The sequence below is a fragment of the Taudactylus pleione genome, unplaced genomic scaffold, assembly GCF_031769625.1.
Source record: "Taudactylus pleione unplaced genomic scaffold, aTauple2 ptg000620l, whole genome shotgun sequence".
Lineage (NCBI taxonomy): Eukaryota > Metazoa > Chordata > Amphibia > Anura > Myobatrachidae > Taudactylus > Taudactylus pleione.
In genome coordinates, this window is record NW_028285022.1 from 955,001 (window position 1) to 976,795 (window position 21,795).

At 52.9% G+C, this 21,795-nt stretch overlaps 1 protein-coding gene across 1 annotated transcript in view; it reads left to right on the forward strand.

Annotated features, from left to right (window-relative positions):
* The window catches only part of LOC148479330 (uncharacterized), a 212,260-nt gene extending 194,556 nt beyond the window's left edge, over positions 1-17,704 (forward strand). Inside the window, exons 24-25 of the mRNA XM_088454607.1 lie at positions 12,795-12,923; positions 17,640-17,704. Of these exons, the coding sequence (XP_088310733.1) occupies positions 12,795-12,923; positions 17,640-17,686 (176 nt within the window). The 3' untranslated portion in view covers positions 17,687-17,704. The remainder of the gene's footprint in view (positions 1-12,794; positions 12,924-17,639) is intronic.
* The last annotated feature ends 4,091 nt before the right edge of the window (positions 17,705-21,795 follow it).

Below are 21,795 nucleotides of genomic sequence, written 5' to 3' on the forward strand. Positions count from 1 at the left end.
TTTTCGAATATGGCTTCTCGCACCAAAGACAATAGTTCTTTTTGGTATATGCCCTTGAACCATCGCTTTTTTTTGTAAGTACCTGGACTGACACAGCATGGTTTTTTTTCAAGGTGAATACATCGGGTCTATGAGGTAGGGAGTCTGTCTCCCATGATAAGACCTCTCGTCCCCGCTGCTATCCTCCATACTGCCTGCCTCTGATGAGTCAGGGACATAGTCTTCATCACTGCCATCCATGTCACTGTCCGTTGTGTCTCCAGACGCACCGTTCAGTTCCATAGTTCTCCCCCTTTAAAAGGAACCAGAGAAGAAACCGGGTAAACATTCCCGCAATGACAAGCACGGCAAACGAACCATTAAACCTGTACCTACCGGTCACAGCGTTCACACTGCAGCCGACCAAGCCATCCTCAGCAGCGCGAAATCCCCGGAACTTGCGCACAGCAAGGACTGCCCAGTGCTGGGTGTGTGATGCAGTGCACCTTGACCAGCCCACCTTGACCCTTTCATGTCTGGAGTCCCAGTGCATACTCATTTGCTCTGTAGCAGCACTCTTGTGTTATCTGCATGCACCATATATCGCCCCATTATATATCCGGAGAAGGAATTCCCCCGGACGTCACGGCATCGCTGCTGTGTGACACTTTTTGCGGGGCGCCGTATGATTTTACCCGGGCTCCTGGAAGCCTGCCCCGGCCAAAGGGGTCCAAATCCATTCTCATCGGGACTTCCAGGGATGCAGTTCCCCGTACAGCCACCAGGGTGCCGTTCTCCAGGACCGGCCGGGGCTTCGGGGCGCGGGTCTGCCCGCACGGGGAACCGGGAGCAAGGGGTGCTCACTGGGTATTTCGGGTCTAACGCTCCTTGGCTCTGCCCCCTGCGCAGGGGCCCGGGGACCCGGCCAAGTTCTCAAACTCTATTGCCCTGCAACTCACCCCCTATCATTCCGACCGAAGAATTCCTCCAGACATCACGGCGTTGCTGCTGCGAGCCTCCTTTTGCGGGGTGCCGGACAATTTCACCCGAGCTCTTGGAAGCGGGTCCCGGCCGAGGGGTTCCTCTCTGACCTCATCAGGAGGGAGCCGCCACCGGGGAACCGCCAGGGATCCTGCAACCGTAGAGTTCAAATGCTTGAAATCCTCCCATACTTCACGGTGTTGAAGGTGTCATATGCCCGAGCCAAGTTCCTCACGGAGCAACCAACATTCCTGGGGATATCCCCAGCTTTTCCCAGGAATGCTGGTGCTTGCCAAGCGATGAGGATCAAGTGTGTCATCACTCTCATTACTCCCAAGCACCTCAAAACTACTCAAGACCAGTCTGAATCCATCCACCTGCTAGGCTTCGGGGGACAACAATACAGACAAGAGGGGTGGGCAGCTAAACCCATCCCATCTACTGCACCATGCCCCCCCAGGACATGAGTGGAACCTGGAAAAAGGGACCCCACTCTGACTGCCCATCAGCCAGGCTCCAGGGGACCACAATACAGGCAAGAGGAGTGGGCTCGCGAAACCCCTCCCGCACCATGCCCCCCCAGCACTCCCAGCTTTTCGAAATGTCTCTCCCTTGCATGTCTCCCCCCCATCTCCAGGGCGAGGAGTACATGAGTGGAATCTGATCCAGCCAAAAGGGGACCCCCACTCTGACTGCACCCGTCAGCCAGGCACCGAAGGACCACGATACAAGCAAGAGGGGTGGGTCTGGGAAACTCACCCCTCTACCACACCGTGCCCCCCCGGCACTCCCGGGGTGTTTCCAAACATCTAGACCTTCCACGCCGGGACGGGAAGGACATGAGTGGAACCTGAACCAGCCAAAAGGGGACCACCACTCTGACTGTGCCCATCAGCCAGGCTCCGGGGGACCACGCCACAGGCAAGAGGCGTGGGCTCGCGAAACCCATCCCTTTTTTCCGCACCGTGCCCCCCCGGCACTCCCAGCTTTTCGAAACATCTCGTCCTTGCACGTCTCCCCCTCATCTCCGGGGCAGGGAGGACATGAGTGAAACCTGAACCAGCCAAAAGGGGACCCCCACTCTGACTGCGCCCGTCAGCCAGGCACCGAGGGACCACGATACAGGCAAGAGGGGTGGGTCCGGGAAACTCATCCCTCTACCGCACTGTGCACTCCCGGTGTTTCCAAACATCTTGACCTTCCCCATTGGGACAGGAAGGACACCAGTGGAACCTGGACCAGCCAAAAGGGGACCCCCACTCCGACTGCGCCCTTCAGCCAGGCTCCGGGGGACCACACCACAGGCAAGAGGGATGGACCGGGGAAACCCATCCATCTACCGCACCATGCCCCCCCGGAACTCCACACGTCTCGCCCTTGCACGCCTCCCCCCCCATCTCTGAGGCAGGGAGATCATGGGAATTACCTGGATCAGCTCAGAGTTGAACACTCCTGGCTCAGCCATCTTGCCCACTATGGGACAGCAGTGGGGCAGCCTGGATAAGAGGCCAGCACAGCAGGGAGAATGGGCCCCGCAGCCATTCTTCCTTCACAGTGGCCTCTATCCCCAGGCCATCCCGACACAAACCCCATGGGACAGAGACCTCCATCTACCAGGAGCACCCAGGAGACACAGGGGCAAACCTACCAAGGTGCAACCATCCTGGGTTCCCATCACTCCACAGCAACAGCTATTCTCCTCGGAAGCCGTGCCAGGTGCTATTCTCAAAAGCCATGCCAGGTGCAATGGGTCCAGGTCAGCCACACCTCTTCAGCCCGCTCCTATCGCATTCCTTTTTTTTTTCTCTGCATCTCCAGGCCCATCAACAGTAGTGGAAGGATTCCGGGCTGCATAGCTTGATCTTTGAGATAAGAATATGCTTTCAGTAGGATCATCCAGGTAGCTCTCAGTCAAGGAGGAGGGGGACCTTCACCGCATCAGTCCCCAAACAGGTGCAGACAGCCAGCACAAAAAAAGAGATGGAGGCACACATCCCTGCGGTTCCGAGCAGGCCAGATGGACCAAGCAGGCCCTAGCAGATGGTTGGTGGACCAAGGAGGAGGTTGGAGTAAGAGGAACAGTCGGGCCCACACCATGCAGGGCCAAGGATAGCACCCACTAACTTTTCCGCCTGACCCAACAACCCGTTCACTGAGAAATCAGTGCAAGCTTCCCGGGGGGGGTGTGGTTGGATAGGCAGCGGTCATAAAGTCGCCTCAAGCCTCCCAGCTAAGATCCCCACACAGTGGTGAGGCAAGCCGTCGGCCCACAGGGGACCCCGCTCCCCCAACCCACTGCATCCCGCTCTACACCTGACTGATTTCATCTTGTCCCGGGGGGGGTGAAGGGTGTAAAAGGTGGAGCCATTCATCTACCTACATTCTAGCCTGATGGCATGCAGCTTCCACTGGCTCCCTCCGTTAAACCTCCCACTCTTCCTACCAAATCATCTCTATCGTCCATGCTCACATATTTGCATCTCTCATCTGCTGGAGTCACCTCCTGCTCTCCCCCAAGGAGTCTGCCTTCCTCCAGACACTTCCATGCAGCTGCCAGCACACCAGGCCCGCTCCACAGAGGCTATGCGGTCAGCTGGCAGGTGGCCTACCTCTGCTCCCGGCCACCTCACCACACCAGGATATTGCCAACACTCACACGGTACCAGGGAACTTGTGCGCTCCACCAGGGTCTTGGGATGGACACCTCATATGCAAATCTGATGCTCCCCAAGAACAACTACCAGCATCAGACCCCTGCAGGGCCGACAGGCAGAGCAAACCATGCCATCTGGATTCAGACTGAACCAGCCTAGCTTTGTCCCAGGGATGGGTGAAGCTTAACGCTGATGTGCCTGGAGACTGGATACCCTCATGTAGAGAGGTCTCGGACGCGCAGTGGGCTGGGGGAGGGTCATGTCACCCATTATTGACCAGGACCCCAAGGTTCTAGCCGAGCAACCAACCCTCCCGGCCGGGGCGCGGGATGCCACATCGATCAGAGTACCGGAGGCTGCCCTTTTTCCATCGCCTCCTATCATTCCGCCCGAGGAATTCCCCCGGACGTCACAGCGTCGCTGCTGCGCGCCACCTTTTGCGGGGCGCCGGACGATTTTACCCGGGCTCCTGGAAGCGTGCCCCGGCTAAAGGGGTCCAAATCCATCCTCATCGGGACTTCCAGGGATGCAGTTCCCATTTCGGCCACCGGGAGCGCCGTTCTCCGGGACCGGCCAGGAGGCTTCAGGGAGCGGATCTGCCCGCACGGGGAACCGGGAGCCAGGGATACCCACCGGGAATTTCAGGCCTAATGCTCCTTGGCTCTGCCCCCTGTGCAGGGGCCCGGCGACCCAGGCAAGTACTCCCCACCTTCTGCGGGGCGCCGGACGATTTTACCCGGGCTCCGGGAAGCGTGCCCCGGCCAACGGGGTCCACATCCATCCTCGTCGGGACTTCCAGGGATGCAGTTCCCAGTTCGGCCACCGGTGGCGCTGTTCCAGGGTAGATAAGGTAAGGCTGCGCCCGGCATGCTGAAGCACCTGAGCCCCCGTTCAAAATGACACCTCAACCGAGTCTCTAGGCCTCACCGTTGCTGAAATATAGCCATTTAAAGTCCAGGGGCCCAGCCCTGTCTGTTCACTTTCTCCCTTCTCTCTGTAAATCTCCTGAAGGAATTCCTGCGATGGTCACGGCGTTGCTGCTTCGCGACCCCCTTTAGGGACACCTGTGCAGACTATACCCAGGGTCCTGGAACTGATTTCAGCTAGGATGGGGGAAGTTCGGCCTCATCGCCACTTCCATTGGTGCAGTTCCAAGGGGAATTAGCTCTGTCTTGGGGCCAGGATCGGGCTCCATAGAGGTGGGCATAGAGCTGTGGGCATGGGGTATCAGGGGCAATACCCCGATGCTCAGTCGCCCCCTACAGGCCGGAATTGGTACTGCAGGTAAGATTTAGTTTTATTATTTAAAAAAAAAAAAATTCCCCTGGCATCTCTGTGGGCTCTGTGGGGTGCAGCGGGCCCCTCTTCCTCTACCCACATGCTGCAGCGCCCCCCGGTGGCCAACTGGTGGAACTGCAGCAAATGAGGTAACTTTTTATTCCCGTGGTATCTCTGCGGGATCCATCGCCGCGGGGTGCAGTGGGCCCCTCTTCATCAACCCACCTGCTGTGGTGCCCCCCCATTGGCCAACTGTTGGAACTGCAGCAAATGAGGAAATTTAAAAAAATAATACCCCTGGCTTCTCTGCGGGCTCCATCGCCCGATGCAACATGCGGGATGTAGCATGATGCTTGGGGAACCAGGAAGGCTGAGCGCTGCCCTGCCCACATGGGGAACCAGAGAGGAAGGGATGCCAACCGGAGATGCCCACCCGATGGCCTGGAAAGGGGACCCGGCTGCAGGAACTCCCTCTCCCCCCCGGGGATGCTGAAAATCTGAATATTAAGCCCGCCTGGGGTCTCCGCTCGGGCCCCCCGCTGACTGAACCAAATTCCGGAGTGCCGCCCTGTACAGTGTACATCTATCCACCATAGATTTAGAGGGAACCCGGGTTCCCACAGGTCGGAGGAGTACCGGGCTATGTAACTGTTATGTGTGTATATATATATACAGTATATATATTAGAGTGCGCCCAGAGTCTATAGAGTATGCACAGGTCACTGGGAAACTGGCCGCAGCGGCCATTTTCCAGTCGTTTTTACAGCGCCGGACCCCCGCACCGACGTGGGACTCCGGAGAGGTAAGTATGCTATGGGTGCAGGGTGTGTGGGGGCGGGGCCCCCCTGGACCCAGGGGCCCGTGTGCCTCGCTTACCCTGCACCCATTATAGATACGCCCGTTGTGTGCTCACCTCCCACTCCCCATTCCCTCCTTACCCTTATATATTTTATACTGACCACCTCCCATTTCTTATATGTTTTTTGCCCATCATGCCCCCTATATATTTTAAGTACTGGTTTAACTTACTTTTTGCTGGGGGTGGATTGTCAAAGATGACAAGTTCCAGGGCAAGCGCCCCTCCCTGCACAACACTGCACATTGCTTCTTCCACAAGCAGGACCCTGCAGGACACAAGCAGAGCAGCCATGATGATAAAGGAGGAAGCCAGGGACTTGTGCGCCGCCCTGACTCGTCTCAGAGGGGTCACAGACACAGAGAAGAGAGAGGAGGAGATGAATGGGAAGAAGAACTTGGTGGGAGGGGGATCACATGATGCCGGAGCCCGGAGCACTCGGAGCGACACAAATACCATGGGAGGAGCTGCTGCTGCGGTTATGTATGTGCAGTAACCCTCCTGCAGTCACTGATTGTACCTTGGGTACAAACTGAGCGGCCCTGTACCACTTCCCGATCGGAGCTCAGATGAGTCTCGATGGCGGTAGCCATCATTCAGCCCGGCAGCAGTGTGAGCCGGCCCACAGGGGGGGAGCATGTGACAGGCGGCCGAGAGACAGAGAGAAGAAGCTCCCCGGCCGCTCTGACTGTATGAATAACATTAATGGAGCGGTCAGGGAGCATCTTCTCTCTGACTCCCAACCTCCGGGCATGTGATGCAGGTGGCGGCCCCTAACTTTAAAATTGTAGCGGCCCGGGGGGCAGATGTCACCCTACCCCCCGGCCCAGCCCACCCCTGGCCACAGCTGTGTGTACAGTATGGGGCCCCTGTAATCAGCCCTCCTATACAGATGTATTCCTTATAATGCATGAGCGTAGCGCTCCTCTGGGGACCGGTATGAAATGCCACCGGACCTATGTCCAGCGGTTCAAATCCCAATGCCGGAAGACTGTCAGCAGTGAGGATCCCGACAGCTCCAAAGGTAAATATTTACTAACCCTACCCCTCCTTTAGGGGTGTCTAACCCTAACCTCCCTCCCTAGTGCCTAACCCTCCCCCCCCCTTCCCCGCAGCCTAACCTTTAGTCCCCCACGGGAGCCCTAAACCTAACACCCCCCCCCCCCTCCGCAGCAGTCCGCGCCCGGCGCCTGGCTTACCTTCATTCGGTATGCTGGGTGTCGGGCTCCCGGCGTAGGTCTAATGTTATGTGGAACCTCCTGAACATTATAATAATGACATGTTCCAAGAAGATAAAGTCTGTTTATTAAATAAAGCATGTACGAAGCAGAGCGGCCGCTGCTGGTACATTAAGTTAGATGCATAAGTGGACTTTGGGACTGATTCTGTAAGGATCGTAATGGCAAAGGCTATAGATATGATGTATACACTCAGGCTATAGATATATGATGTATACACGCAGGCTATAGATATATGATGTATACACGCAGGCTATAGATATATGATGTATACACGCAGGCTATAGATATGATGTATACCCTCAGGCTATAGATATATGATGTATACACGCAGGCTATAGATATATGATGTATACACTCAGGCTATAGATATGATGTATACACTCAGGCTATAGATATGATGTATGCACTCAGGCTATAGATATGATGTATGCACGCAGGCTATAGATATGATGTATGCACTCAGGCTATAGATATGATGTATACACGCAGACTATAGATATGATGTATACACGCAGACTATAGATATGATGTATGCACGCAGGCTATAGATATGATGTATGCACGCAGGCTATAGATATATGACGTATACACGCAGGCTATAGATATGATGTATGCACGCAGGCTATAGATATGACGTATGCACGCAGGCTATAGATATGACGTATGCACGCAGGCTATAGATATGACGTATGCACGCAGGCTATGGATATATGACGTATGCACGCAGGCTATAGATATGACGTATGCACGCAGGCTATAGATATGACGTATGCACGCAGGCTATAGATATGACGTATGCACGCAGGCTATAGATATGACGTATGCACGCAGGCTATAGATATGACGTATGCACGCAGGCTATAGATATGACGTATGCACGCAGGCTATAGATATGACGTATGCACGCAGGCTATAGATATGACGTATGCACGCAGGCTATAGATATGACGTATGCACGCAGGCTATAGATATGACGTATGCACGCAGGCTATAGATATGACGTATGCACGCAGGCTATAGATATGATGTATGCACGCAGGCTATAGATTTGATGTATGCACGCAGGCTATAGATATGATGTATGCACGCAGGCTATAGATATGATGTATGCACGCAGGCTATAGATATGATGTATGCACGCAGGCTATAGATATGATGTATGCACGCAGGCTATAGATTTGATGTATGCACGCAGGCTATAGATATGATGTATGCATGCAGACAGCTTTGCAATTGCAGATATGGTAATGCAGCAGGAGGCCTCTTATGCATTACTTAACTGAGCTGCTTTGTCCAACGCAGCATCGGTTAACCTGCGTACCATCGGCCGGCTGCGGTGACCCATGGGATCCCGCAGCCAGCTGCCGGAGTTTAGGGGAAAAGGCCAGGAAATCTCCATCAGTTGACGAAGATCCTGGGTTCTTCCCTCCCCGCAAAGGTGGCAACACGCCTCCATTTCAGGAAACGGGGGGTATCGCCGCCCCCTCCCTGCCCACAAATGGCAGCAGACTGTCTGCTGCCAGTTTGCGTGCGGCTTTGCAGACCTGTTCTGCACATGCGCAGAATGAGTCTGGCGCCTGCGCAGCTTCCCAAACATCAGGAATCTGTGTTCAGAGTGCACTAGCGTGCATTGCTGAATGAGGCCCTTTGTACATTCAGTCTATACCACAAAGCAATAGAGAAGAGACTGCTCATCATTGTTGTGTATGTGGATGATCTTAGACTTGGGGTCTGCACATCACCTGTTAGGCTTAAGAATCTTGCAGGATTTGACTAAAGGAACAGTCACAGTTCACCAACATGGTTATAGTGATGCAGTACTGACAGTAAGTATACATTGTCAGATGCATAGGAAGTCAGTACTCCCATTCACAAAGGCACAAAAGCCATGTCACCAACAAACGAGGAAGAAATAGAGGATATGAAAATGATGCCTTATCAGAGCACTGTTGGGAGCTTAACGTTTGCAAGCATTGAAATTCGCACTGACATCATGCATGCCGTAAGCTGAGTTAATAAGTTTGCCATTAATCGCTGTAGGGTTCAAATTCTTTGAAATTAGAGTTTTCAAAGCCTGGAAATTCTAAGCAGAAATCCTTCTGTGATGATGAGTGAGGAGCAGATGAGGATGACCTTCGTTCCTATGAAGGATATCTGTTTGTACTGGCAGGAGCAGCCGTCAGTTGAGCAAGCAGGAAGCGAATCACTGTTGCCCTATCCACCACTGAGGCAGAGTATATGGCATTTCCAGAGTCCGTCAAGGAAGCCTTATACATAAAGGAGACTGTGGGCCTGATTCAGACCCACGAGCGAGCGCTGAGCGCTCGCAAGCGGGTTGATGTTGGCCCAGTGCGCATGCGCACGACAGAACCGGCTCCGTCGTGTGCATGCGTGAGACCCGGATAGCGACGGGCAACCCGTCGCTCCGGGTCTCTTACCAAAGGGGGCGTGCTGTCGATGGTGAGTGACAGCACGCCCCCTTTGGTGGGCGTGCCAGGGGCGTGGCTGCCCTGACAGAGGCGTTCCCATGGGAACACCTACCGTCTGGGGCCGGCCCCACCGACATCACAAGTGATGTCAGTGGGAGTGCTCTCGGCTCTGATAGCGCCTAAAGCACTCCAGGGCTTGCGGCAATGAGACCCTACCACAAGGGTCTCGTCACAAGCCCAATGGTCGCGATGGTCTTGACCATCGTGACCATCTTCCTGGCTGCTCGCTATAGCAGTGGGTGGGCACCCACAGCTATACGAGCGGCCAGGAGGCCGCTCTAAAAATTAAGAAGGACAGCCCTGATTCAGCGTCCGGCTCTGAATCAGGCCCTGTATGTGAATTGGTCTTCTGGAGCAGGATGAAACTATCAACATAGAGTATGACAATAGAGGTGCAATTAAACTTGCCCTACAGCACTAATTACCATGGACTGTCCAATTACATAGCTATCAGACACCACTTCATCCAAGAGTTAGTGAAAAGGAAGTCTGTCAGAGTCACCTTTGTGGTGACTAAAAGACAATGTTGCTGATATGATAACAAAGGGACTGATGCCACAAGTTCTGAGAGTGTTCCTGAAAGCATGTGGGCTGAAGTACATTTGATTTGTGTCGATATATTTCATTGGGGCAGATGTATTAACCACGATGTGGCATCCGTGCACGTTATGTGCGCTGATAACGCTTCTCCCCCATGTATTACTGGGGAGCTGGTCAGTAAATGACAGGGGCGCTATGTTAGTATCAGCGCTGCTATCTACAAGATAGCAGTGCCGATGGGCTGGGCAATGTTCGCCTGACCGTTCCAACAACTATTGATATCAACAGCTGCAGCTGGCATTACCCTATCCCCACAGCTGGGACAGCGCAGGAGAGGCGGCAGTCATTGGCTGTGTGGGCAGTAAGTAAGGATGTGGATTGAAACATCTATAGTATTTAGATAAACAATCAATACGTCGACACCAGATGGTCAACAGGCAATAGGTAGGCAGGATCAAATGGTCAACAGGGTCAAATGGTTGACTATTAAATGGTTCACATGGACTTAGGTTAACAAGGTGAAATGGTCAACCTGGTTGAAAGGTTGACACAAATGGTTGCCACAGAAAAGGTTGACATGTTATTTTAACTCCAATCCTCACCCTAACCCTCCCCCTAGTGCCTAACTTTTTAACCCTCCCCTTGGTAACTAACGTTCCCCCCTAGTGCCTAACCCTTAAAATCATGCAAAACAATGTGTTGACCCTTTCTGTGTTGACCATTGGGGTGTGGACCTTTTGGTCATGTTGACTTTTTATGCATGTCAACCATTTGGCCTGATCAACCTTTTCACCCCGTCGACCATTTGCATGCCGACCATCTGGTGTCAATCTATTAACTATCTAGTAACTGTAGATCTTCCATTTGTGCAGGAGTGGGAGGAGGTAATCAGTTGGCAGGAGAGACAGCAGTCATTGGCTGAGCTGGCAGGAGTGGGAGGAGGTAACCAGTTGGGAGGAGAGACGGCAGTCATTGGCTGAGCTGGCAGGAGTGGGAAGAGGTAACCAGCTGGGAGGAGAGACTGCAGTCATTGGCTGAGCTAGCAGGAGTGGGAGGAGGTAACCAGTTGGGAGGAGAGGTGGTAGTCATTGGCTGAGCTGACAGGAGTGGGAGGAGGTAACCAGTTGGGAGGAGAGGCATCAGTCATTGGCTGAGCTGGCAAGAGTGGGAGGAGGTAACAAGTTGGGAGGAGAGGCATCAGTTATTGGCTGAGCTGGCAGGAGTGGGAGGAGGTAACCAGCTGGGAGGAGGACTGCAGTCATTGGCTGAGCTAGCAGGAGTGGGAGGAGGTAACCAGTTGGGAGGAGAGGTGGCAGTCATTGGCTGAGCTGGCAGGAGTGGGAGGTGGTAATCAGTTGGGAGGAGAGGCACCAGTCATTGGCTGAGCTGGCAGGAGTGGGAGGATGTAACCAGTTTGGAGGAGAGGCAGCAGTCATTGGCTGAGCTGGCATGAGTGGGAGGTGGTAATCAGTTGGGAGGAGAGACGGCAGTCATTGGCTGAGCTGGCAGGAGTGGGAGGAGGTAACCAGCTTGGAGGAGAGGCATCAGTCATTGGCTGAGCTGGCAGGAGTGGGAGGTGGTAATCAGTTGGGAGGAGAGACGGCAGTCATTGGCTGAGCTGGCAGGAGTGGGAGGAGGTAACCAGCTGGGAGGAGAGGCATCAGTCATTGGCTGACCTGGCAGGAGTGGGAGGTGGTAATCATTTGGGAGGAGAGGCACCAGTCATTGGCTGAGCGGGCAGGAGTGGGAGGAGATAACCAGTTGGAAGGAGAGGCGGCAGTCATTGGCTGAGCTGGCAGGAGTGGGAGGAGGTAATCAGTTGGAAGGAGAGACAGCAGTCATTGGCTGAGCTGGTAGGAGTGGGAGGAGGTAACCAGCTGGAAGGAGAGACAGCAGTCATTGGCTGAGCTGGCAGGAGTTGGAGAAGGTAACCAGTTGGAAGGAGAGACAGCAGTCATTGGCTGAGCTGGCAGGAGTTGGAGAAGGTAACCAGTTGGAAGGAGAGACAGCAGTCATTGGCTGAGCTGGCAGGAGTTGGAGAAGGTAACCAGTTGGAAGGAGAGGCGGCAGTCATTGGCTGAGCTGGCAGGAGTTGGAGAAGGTAACCAGTTGGAAGGAGAGACAGCAGCAGTCATTGGCTGAGTGGGCAGGTGTGGGAGGAGGTAACCAGTTGGAATGAGAGGTGGCAGTCATTGGCTGAGCGGGCAGGAGTTGGAGAAGGTAACCAGCTTGGAGGAGAGGCATCAGTCATTGGCTGAGCTGGCAGGAGTGTGAGGAGGTAACCAGTTGGAAGGAGAGGCGGAAGTCATTGGCTGAGCTGGCAAGAGTGTGAGGAGGTAACCAGTTGGAAGGAGAGACAGCAGTCATTGGCTGAGCTGGCAGGAGTGTGAGGAGGTAACCAGTTGGAAGGAGAGGCGGCAGTCACATTGGCTGAGCTGGCAGGAGTGGGAGGAGGTAACCAGTTGGAAGGAGAGGCGGCAGTCATTGGCTGGGCTGGCAGGAGTGGGAGGAGGTAACCAGTTGGAAGGAGAGACAGCAGCAGTCATTGGCTGAGTGGGCAGGTGTCAGTGTGGAGGGAAATAAGTTCTGAGATGTGGGGGGATGGGTGAGGGTATTATAGGTGAGTGTGAGGAGTTAGAGGTTATGTGTACACATACAGTATATATGGGTATATAAGATACATAAATCAGATACCTGCCTTCCATAAGTGACCTCCCGTGAGTTTAGTTTGGTGGATCCTCCCATTGTAATTATTGTCTCCCCATCCTCCATCTAGGTCTCAGCCTTTGTGACTTTATGATGTGTGACCCATCCTCCAGTGACTGTGAGAGCCACGCTGGGCTAGTGACCTGTACCTGCCGGCCAGGATATTATAAGTACAGCCCCACAGACCGCATCTGCAGAGGTGAGTCCACCTACACCTGGGCACTTACCTACACGTCACATGGCCTGAACAGAGAACATACGTGCAGTACTGACCTACATGTCACATGGCCTGTCCAGGACACATACATGCAACACTTACCTACACATCACATGGCCTGAGCAGGGAACATACATGCAGTACTGACCTACATGTCACATGGCCTGTCCAGGACACATACATGCAACACTTACCTACACGTCACATGGCCTGAACAGAGAACATACGTGCAGTACTGACCTACATGTCACATGGCCTGTCCAGGACACATACATGCAACACTTACCTACACGTCACATGGCCTGAGCAGGGAACATACGTGCAGTACTGACCTACACGTCACATGGCCTGAGCAGGGAACATACATGCAGTACTGACCTACACGTCACATGGACTGAGCAGGGAACAGACATGCAGTACTGACCTACATCTCACATGGCCTGTCCAGGACACATACATGCAACACTTACCTACACGTCACATGGCCTGAGCAGGGAACATACATGCAGTACTGACCTAAATGTCACATGGACTGAGCAGGGAACATACGTGCAGCACTGACCTACACGTCACATGGACTGAGCAGGGAACATACGTGCAGCACTGACCTACATGTCACATGGCCTGAGCGGGGAACATATGTGCAGCACTGACCTATATGTCACATGGCCTGAGCAGGGAACATACATGCAGTACTGACCTACACGTCACATGGACTGAGCAGGGAACATACGTGCAGAACTGACCTACATGGCCTGTCCAGGACACATACATGCAACACTTACCTACACGTCACATGGCCTGAGCAGGGAACATACATGCAGTACTGACCTACACGTCACATGGCCTGAACAGAGAACATACGTGCAGTACTGACCTACATGTCACATGGCCTGTCCAGGACACATACATGCAACACTTACCTACACGTCACATGGCCTGAGCAGGGAACATACATGCAGTACTGACCTACACGTCACATGGACTGAGCAGGGAACATACTAGCAGCACTGACCTACACGTCACATGGACTGAGCAGGGAACATACGTGCAGCACTGACCTATATGTCACATGGCCTGAGCAGGGAACATACGTGCAGTACTGACCTATATGTCACATGGCCTGAGCAGGGAACATACGTGCAGCACTGACCTATATGTCACATGGCCTGAGCAGGGAACATACGTGCAGCAATGACCTACATGTCACATGGCCTGAGCAGGGAACATACGTGCAGCACTGAACTACCTGTCACATGGCCTGAGCAGGGAACATATGTGCAGCACTGACCTACATGTCACGTGGCCTTAGCAGAGAACATACAAGCAGTTCTGACCTATATGTCGAATGGCCTGAGCAGGGAACATACGTGCAGCACTGACCTATATGTCACATGGCCTGAGCAGGGAACATACGTGCAGCACTGACCTACATGTCACATGGCCTGAGCAGAGAACATACGTGCAGCACTGACCTACATGGCCTGAGCAGGGAACATACGTGCAGCACTGAACTACATGTCACATGGCCTGAGCAGGGAACATATGTGCAGCACTGACTTACATGTCACGTGGCCTTAGCAGAGAACATACATGCAGTTCTGACCTACACGTCACATGGCCTTAGCAGGGAACATACATGCAGTACTGACCTACATGGCATGAGCAGGGAACATACATGCAGTACTGACCTACATGGCATGAGCAGGGAACATACGTGCAGCACTGACATACACGTCACACGGCCTGAGCAGGGAACATACGTGCAGTACTGACCTATATGTCACATGGCCTGAGCAGGGAACATACGTGCAGTACTGACCTATATGTCACATGACCTTAGCAGGGAACATACATGCAGTACTGACCTACATGGCATGAGCAGGGAACATACATGCAGTACTGACCTACATGGCATGAGCGGGGAACATACGTGCAGCACTGACCTACACGTCACACGGCCTGAGCAGGGAACATACGTGCAATACTGACCTACACGTCACATGGCCTGAACAGAGAACATACATGCAGTACTGACCTACATGTCACATGGCCTGAGCAGGGAACATACATGCAGTACAGACCTACACGTCACATGGACTGAGCAGGGAACATACGTGCAGCACTGACCTACATGTCACATGGCCTGAGCGGGGAACATATGTGCAGCACTGACCTAAATGTAACATGGCCTTAGCAGGGAACATACATGCAGTACTGACCTACATTTCACCTGGCCTGAGCGGGGAACATACGTGCAGTACTGACCTACATTTCACATGGCCTGAGCAGGTAACATACGTGCAGTACTGACCTATATGTCACATGGCCTGAGCAGGGAACATACGTGCATAACTGACCTACATGTCACATGGCCTGAGCGGGGAACATATGTGCAGCACTGACCTATATGTCACATGGCCTGAGCGGGGAACAAACGTGCAGTACTGATCTACATTTCACATGGCCTGAGCAGGGAACATACGTGCAGTACTGACCTATATGTCACATGGCCTGAGCAGGGAACATACGTGCAGCACTGACCTATATGTCACATGGCCTGAGCAGGGAACATACGTGCAGCACTGACCTAGTCACATGGCCTGAGCAGAGAACATACGTGCAGCACTGACCTACATGTCACATGGCCTGAGCAGGGAACATACGTGCAGCACTGAACTACATGTCACATGGCCTGAGCAGAGAACATATGTGCAGCACTGACCTACATGTCACGTGGCCTTAGCAGAGAACATACATGCAGTTCTGACCTACACGTCACATGGCCTGAGCAGGGAACATACGTGCAGTACTGACCTACACGTCACATGGCCTTAGCAGGGAACATACATGCAGTACTGACCTACATGGCATGAGCAGGGAACATATATGCAGTACTAACCTACATGGCATGAGCAGGGAACATACGTGCAGCACTGACCTACACGTCACACGACCTGAGCAGGGAACATACGTGCAGTACTGACCTATATGTCACATGGCCTTAGCAGGGAACATACATGCAGTACTGACCTACACGTCACATGGCCTTAGCAGGAAACATACATGCAGTACTGACCTACATGGCATGAGCAGGGAACATACATGCAGTACTGACCTACATGGCCTGAGCAGGGAACATACGTGCAGCACTAACCTATGTCACATGGCCTGAGCAGGGAACATACGTGCAGCACTTACCTACATGTCACATGGCCTGAGCTTGGAACATACATGCAGCACTGACCTACATGTCACATGGCCTGAGCAGGGAACATACGTGCAGCACTTACCTACACATCACATGGCCTGAGCAGGGAACATACGTGCAGCACTTACCTATATGTCACATGGCCTGAGCTTGGAACATACGTGCAGCACTAACCTACATGTCACATGGCCTGAGCTTGGAACATACGTGCAGCACTAACCTACATGTCACATGACCTGAGCAGGGAACATATGTGCAGCACTGACCTACATGTCACATGGCCTGAGCAGGGAACATATGTGCAGCACTGACCTACACGTCACATGGCCTGAGCAGGGAACATATGTGCAGCACTGACCTATATGTCACATGGCCTGAGCGGGGAACATATGTGCAGCACTGACCTACATGTCACATGGCCTGAGCAGGGAACATACGTGCAGCACTGACCTACACGTCACATGGCCTGAGCAGGGAACATATGTGCAGCACTGACCTATATGTCACATGGCCTGAGCGGGGAACATATGTGCAGCACTGACCTACATGTCACATGGCCTGAGCAGGGAACATACGTGCAGCACTAACCTACACGTCACATGGCCTGAGCAGGGAACATATGTGCAGCACTGACCTACATGTCACATGGCCTTAGCAGAGAACATACGTGCAGTACTGACCTACACGTCACATGGCCTGAGCAGGGAACATACGTGCAGTACTGACCTAAATGTCACATGGCCTGAGCAGGGAACATACGTGCAGTACTGACCTAAATGTTACATGGCCTTAGCAGAGAACATACGTGCAGTACTGACCTACACGTCACATGGCCTGAGCAGGGAACATACGTGCAGCACTGACCTATATGTCACATGGCCTGAGCTGGTCACATAAGATAACACGCGTGTGTCCCTGTTACTAGTTACATGAACGTCAGTTCTCTCAGCCTCCTCTGAGGATGGGGACGGTTAGGGCGATTGTTAGGCGGTGTGTGAGCGGGCCGGTGCCGTACTGTATGTACGTGATCACCCACCTACAGGGAGCCGCTGTCAGTCTGTATACTATGGGCCTGATTCTGACTATCTGTACTGGAAATCTGATTTACTACATTATGCTAATGCGAGAATCGACACAGCTTCACGTGGGACCGCCCCCAGCGTCGCCATCCGCAGCCTCAATCAGCACCTGATCCATTACATCACACCCACGATACTCCCGCGAGGCGGAACTTTTGGCTGTAAACGTAACATTGCCGTCCAGAAACGCCCATTTCACGCCAGGAGAGACGCAGCCAACACTCACCTGACCCCGATTCACTATATGTGGCCATATATGGCGCAGCGTCTGACTCCGAATCAGGCCCAATATGTCCACATAAGCCCATCGGCAATACCAATGTCACGCAGCTACTGTACCATGTAGTGTAGTCACCGACTAGTGCAATGCATTGTGGGCATTTCTCATGACATCGTCTTATGTTGCAGCATGTCCAAGCGGCTTCCAGAGGACAGAGGACCAGTGCGAGCGGTAAGAAGCCATCATCCATTCCACGGCCCCACATGGGATCACTGATCCTTATAGTGTGATACTGAGGGATCATCCATTCCACGGCCCCACATGGGATCACTGATCCTTATAGTGTGATACTGAGGGATCATCCATTCCACGGACCCACATGGGATCACTGATCCTTATAGTGTGATACTGAGGGATCATCCATTCCACGGACCCACATGGGATCACTGATCCTTATAGTGTAATACTGCGGGATCATCCATTCCACGGCCCCACATGGGATCACTGATCCTAATAGTATGATACTGCGGGATCATCCATTCCACGGCCCCACATGGGATTACTGATCCTTATAGTGTGATACTGCGGGATCATCCATTCCACGGCCCCACATGGGATCACTGGTCCTTATAGTATAATACTGCGGGATCGTCCATTCCACGGCCCCACATGGGATCACTGATCCTTATAGTGTGATACTGAGGGATCATCCATTCCACGGCCCCACATGGGATCACTGATCCTTATAGTGTGATACTGAGGGATCATCCATTTCACGGACCCACATGGAATCACTGATCCTTATAGTATAATACTGCGGGATCATCCATTCCACGGCCCCACATGGGATCACTGATCCTTATAGTATAATACTGCGGGATCATCCATTCCACGGCCCCACATGGGATTACTGATCCTTATAGTGTGATACTGTGGGATGATCCATTCCACGGCCCCACATGGGATCACTGATCCTTATAGTGTGATACTGAGGGATCATCCATTCCACGGCCCCACATGGGATCACTGATCCTTATAGTGTGATACTGAGGGATCATCCATTCCACGGCCCCACATGGGATCACTGATCCTTATAGTGTGATACTGAGGGATCATCCATTCCACGGCCCCACATGGGATCACTGATCCTTATAGTGTGATACTGAGGGATCATCCATTCCACGGCCCCACATGGGATCACTGATCCTTATAGTGTGATACTGAGGGATCATCCATTCCACGGCCCCACATGGGATCACTGATCCTTATAGTGTGATACTGAGGGATCATCCATTCCACGGCCCCACATGGGATCACTGATCCTTATAGTGTGATGCTATGGGATCGTCCAGCTGATTTATTGTCCTACTGCGCTGAATGAAGTGTACGAGGTGTATGTAAACTGGGGCACATTCATAGTAAGTGAACAATCTCTAGGTGCCGCCCTACTGTACATCATCTGACCGTGTGCATGCACCAATATCTGACCCTGTGTATGCACCAATATCTGACCGTGTGTGTGCACCAATATCTGACCGTGTGTGTGCACCATTATCTGACCGTGTGTATGCACCATTATCTGACCGTGTGTATGCACCAATATCTGACCGTGTGTGTGCACCATTATCTGACCGTGTGTGTGCACCAATATCTGACCGTGTGTGTGCACCAATATCTGACCGTGTGTGTGCACCATTATCTGACCGTGTGTATGCACCATTATCTGACCGTGTGTATGCACCAATATCTGACCGTGTGTGTGCACCATTATCTGACCGTGTGTATGCACCAATATCTGACCGTGTGTGTGCACCAATATCTGACCGTGTGTGTGCACCATTATCTGACCGTGTGTATGCACCATTATCTGACCGTGTGTATGCACCAATATCTGACCGTGTGTGTGCACCATTATCTGACCGTGTGTGTGCACCAATATCTGACCGTGTGTGTGCACCAATATCTGACCGTGTGTGTGCACCATTATCTGACCGTGTGTATGCACCATTATCTGACCGTGTGTATGCACCAATATCTGACCGTGTGTGTGCACCATTATCTGACCGTGTGTATGCACCATTATCTGACCGTGTGCATGCACCAATATCTGACCGTCTGTGTGCACCATTATCTGACCGTGTGTCTGCACCATTATCTGACCGTGTGTATGCACCATTATCTGACCGTGTGCATGCACCATTATCTGACCCTGTGTATGCACCAATATCTGACCGTGTGCATGCACCAATATCTGACCGTGTGTATGCACCATTATCTGACCCTGTGTATGCACCATTATCTGACCGTGTGTATGCACCATTATCTGACCGTGTGTATGCACCATTATCTGACCGTGTGCATGCACCATTATCTGACCCTGTGTATGCACTATAACACTTTCCAGAGCTTAGCTCTCCCATTTCTTTCCCTTGGTAACTCAGATGGGAACATTACGAGAAAATGGTGCATGGAAAACGTGCTGTTATTATGCTTATACTACCTATCTAGAAACTGTCTGATTGAATAAAAGTAGGGACTGTAAACACAGGGACTTTATCTGCCATCAATCCTGCTAGAAATAAAATTATATACGTGGACTCATTGCTGATATAATAATGCAGAAAGGAAACACTAAGGACCTCATCGGAGCCGCTCGCTCTGAATGTGGGCGTTTTTTTTTTTCTCCGGCCACTTGCAAAGCTGTGGCTGACCACGCACAGCTTGTGCAAGCGGCTAGGAGACCGTCGCGATAATCGTGACCATCGGGCTTGCGACGAGACCCTGGGGTAGGGTCTAGCTGCCGCAAGGCCGAGTGGACTTCATATTCTAATAGAGCAGGAAGTCCAATGCTGACATCACTAGTGATGTCAGTAAGACCTCCCTACAAACGGCAGGCGTTCCTAAGGGAACGCTTGCTTTGGTGCAGCCACCCCCATTACCTTCCTACAAAACGGGGCGAGATGTCACTCACCATCGACAGCCGCCCCGTCTTGTAGCGAGACCCGTAGCAACTGAACTTCAGTAGCACAGCGGGACTCGCGCACGCCGGACGCGGCGTGTGCGCAGGGGGCAACCATCGGGCCGCTTGCGAGCGGCTCTGAATCGGGCCCTAAGTGCAAGAACAACCAAAACAGTCAAGTCGTCATTCATTCGCACAATTATTACATGTATTTAGGAACCTTTTCTCTTATATCTATCAGTTCATTAAAAGTCAGCGTCTCAGGGCGCAAATCCAATATTTCACAAATTACATATATACTGTAGATAAGTGCTGGTCAAAGCGTTGACTTCATCGACCAGTCAACAGCGGGCAATCGGGAGATTTCGGGGACATCCAAGAAGACGCTAGGTACGCCTAAACAGCGCCGCTGGCCGCTGTCATGTCTCGTGTCTGTCACGTGTGACGGCAGCAGCCAATAAGAAACAAAATGAATGTTATCGGCTTGCGGCGCTGAAGCCATGGCTGGTAACAAATCTCCGGCTGCCGCTGGTAGCAGCTCTCACCGATTCCTCATTGTGCAGCCAGTGACTCCCTGGCAGGATCCCATCCAGGGACCGCAGAGTGTTACCGCAGTGCTAACCCCAGGCTGGGGAGGGGGCTGCTGGGAGGACGCGTTGCCACTGCTGCTGCTGGTTGTATAGCTGCACCCCTGGTATATAGCTGCACCCCTGGTATATAGCTGCACCCCTGGTCACTGGTATATAGCTGCACCCTTGGTCCCTGGTATATAGCTGCACCCCTGGTCCCTGGTGTATAGCTGCACCCCTGGTCCCTGGTGTATAGCTGCACCCCTGGTCCCTAGTATATAGCTGCACCCCTGGTATATAGCTGCACCCCTGGTATATAGCTGCATCCCTGGTCACTGGTATATAGCTGCACCCCTGGTCCCTGGTATATAGCTGCACCCCTGGTATATAGCTTCATCCCTGGTCCCTGGTATATAGCTGCACCCCTGGTCACTGGTATATAGCTGCACCCCTGGTTGCTGGTATATAGCTGCACCCCTGTTCCCTGGTATATAGCTGCACCCCTGGTCGCTGGTATATAGCTGCACCCCTGGTCGCTGGTATATAGCTGCACCCCTGGTCCCTGGTATATAGCTGCACCCCTGGTCCCTGGTGTATAGCTGCACCCCTGGTCCCTGGTGTATAGCTGCACCCCTGGTCCCTGGTATATAGCTGCACCCCTGGTATATAGCTGCACCCCTGGTCCCTGGTATATAGCTGCACCCCTGGTCGCTGGTATATAGCTGCACCCCTGGTCGCTGGTATATAGCTGCACCCCTGGTCGCTGGTATATAGCTGCACCCCTGGTCGCTGGTATATAGCTGCACCCCTGGTCGC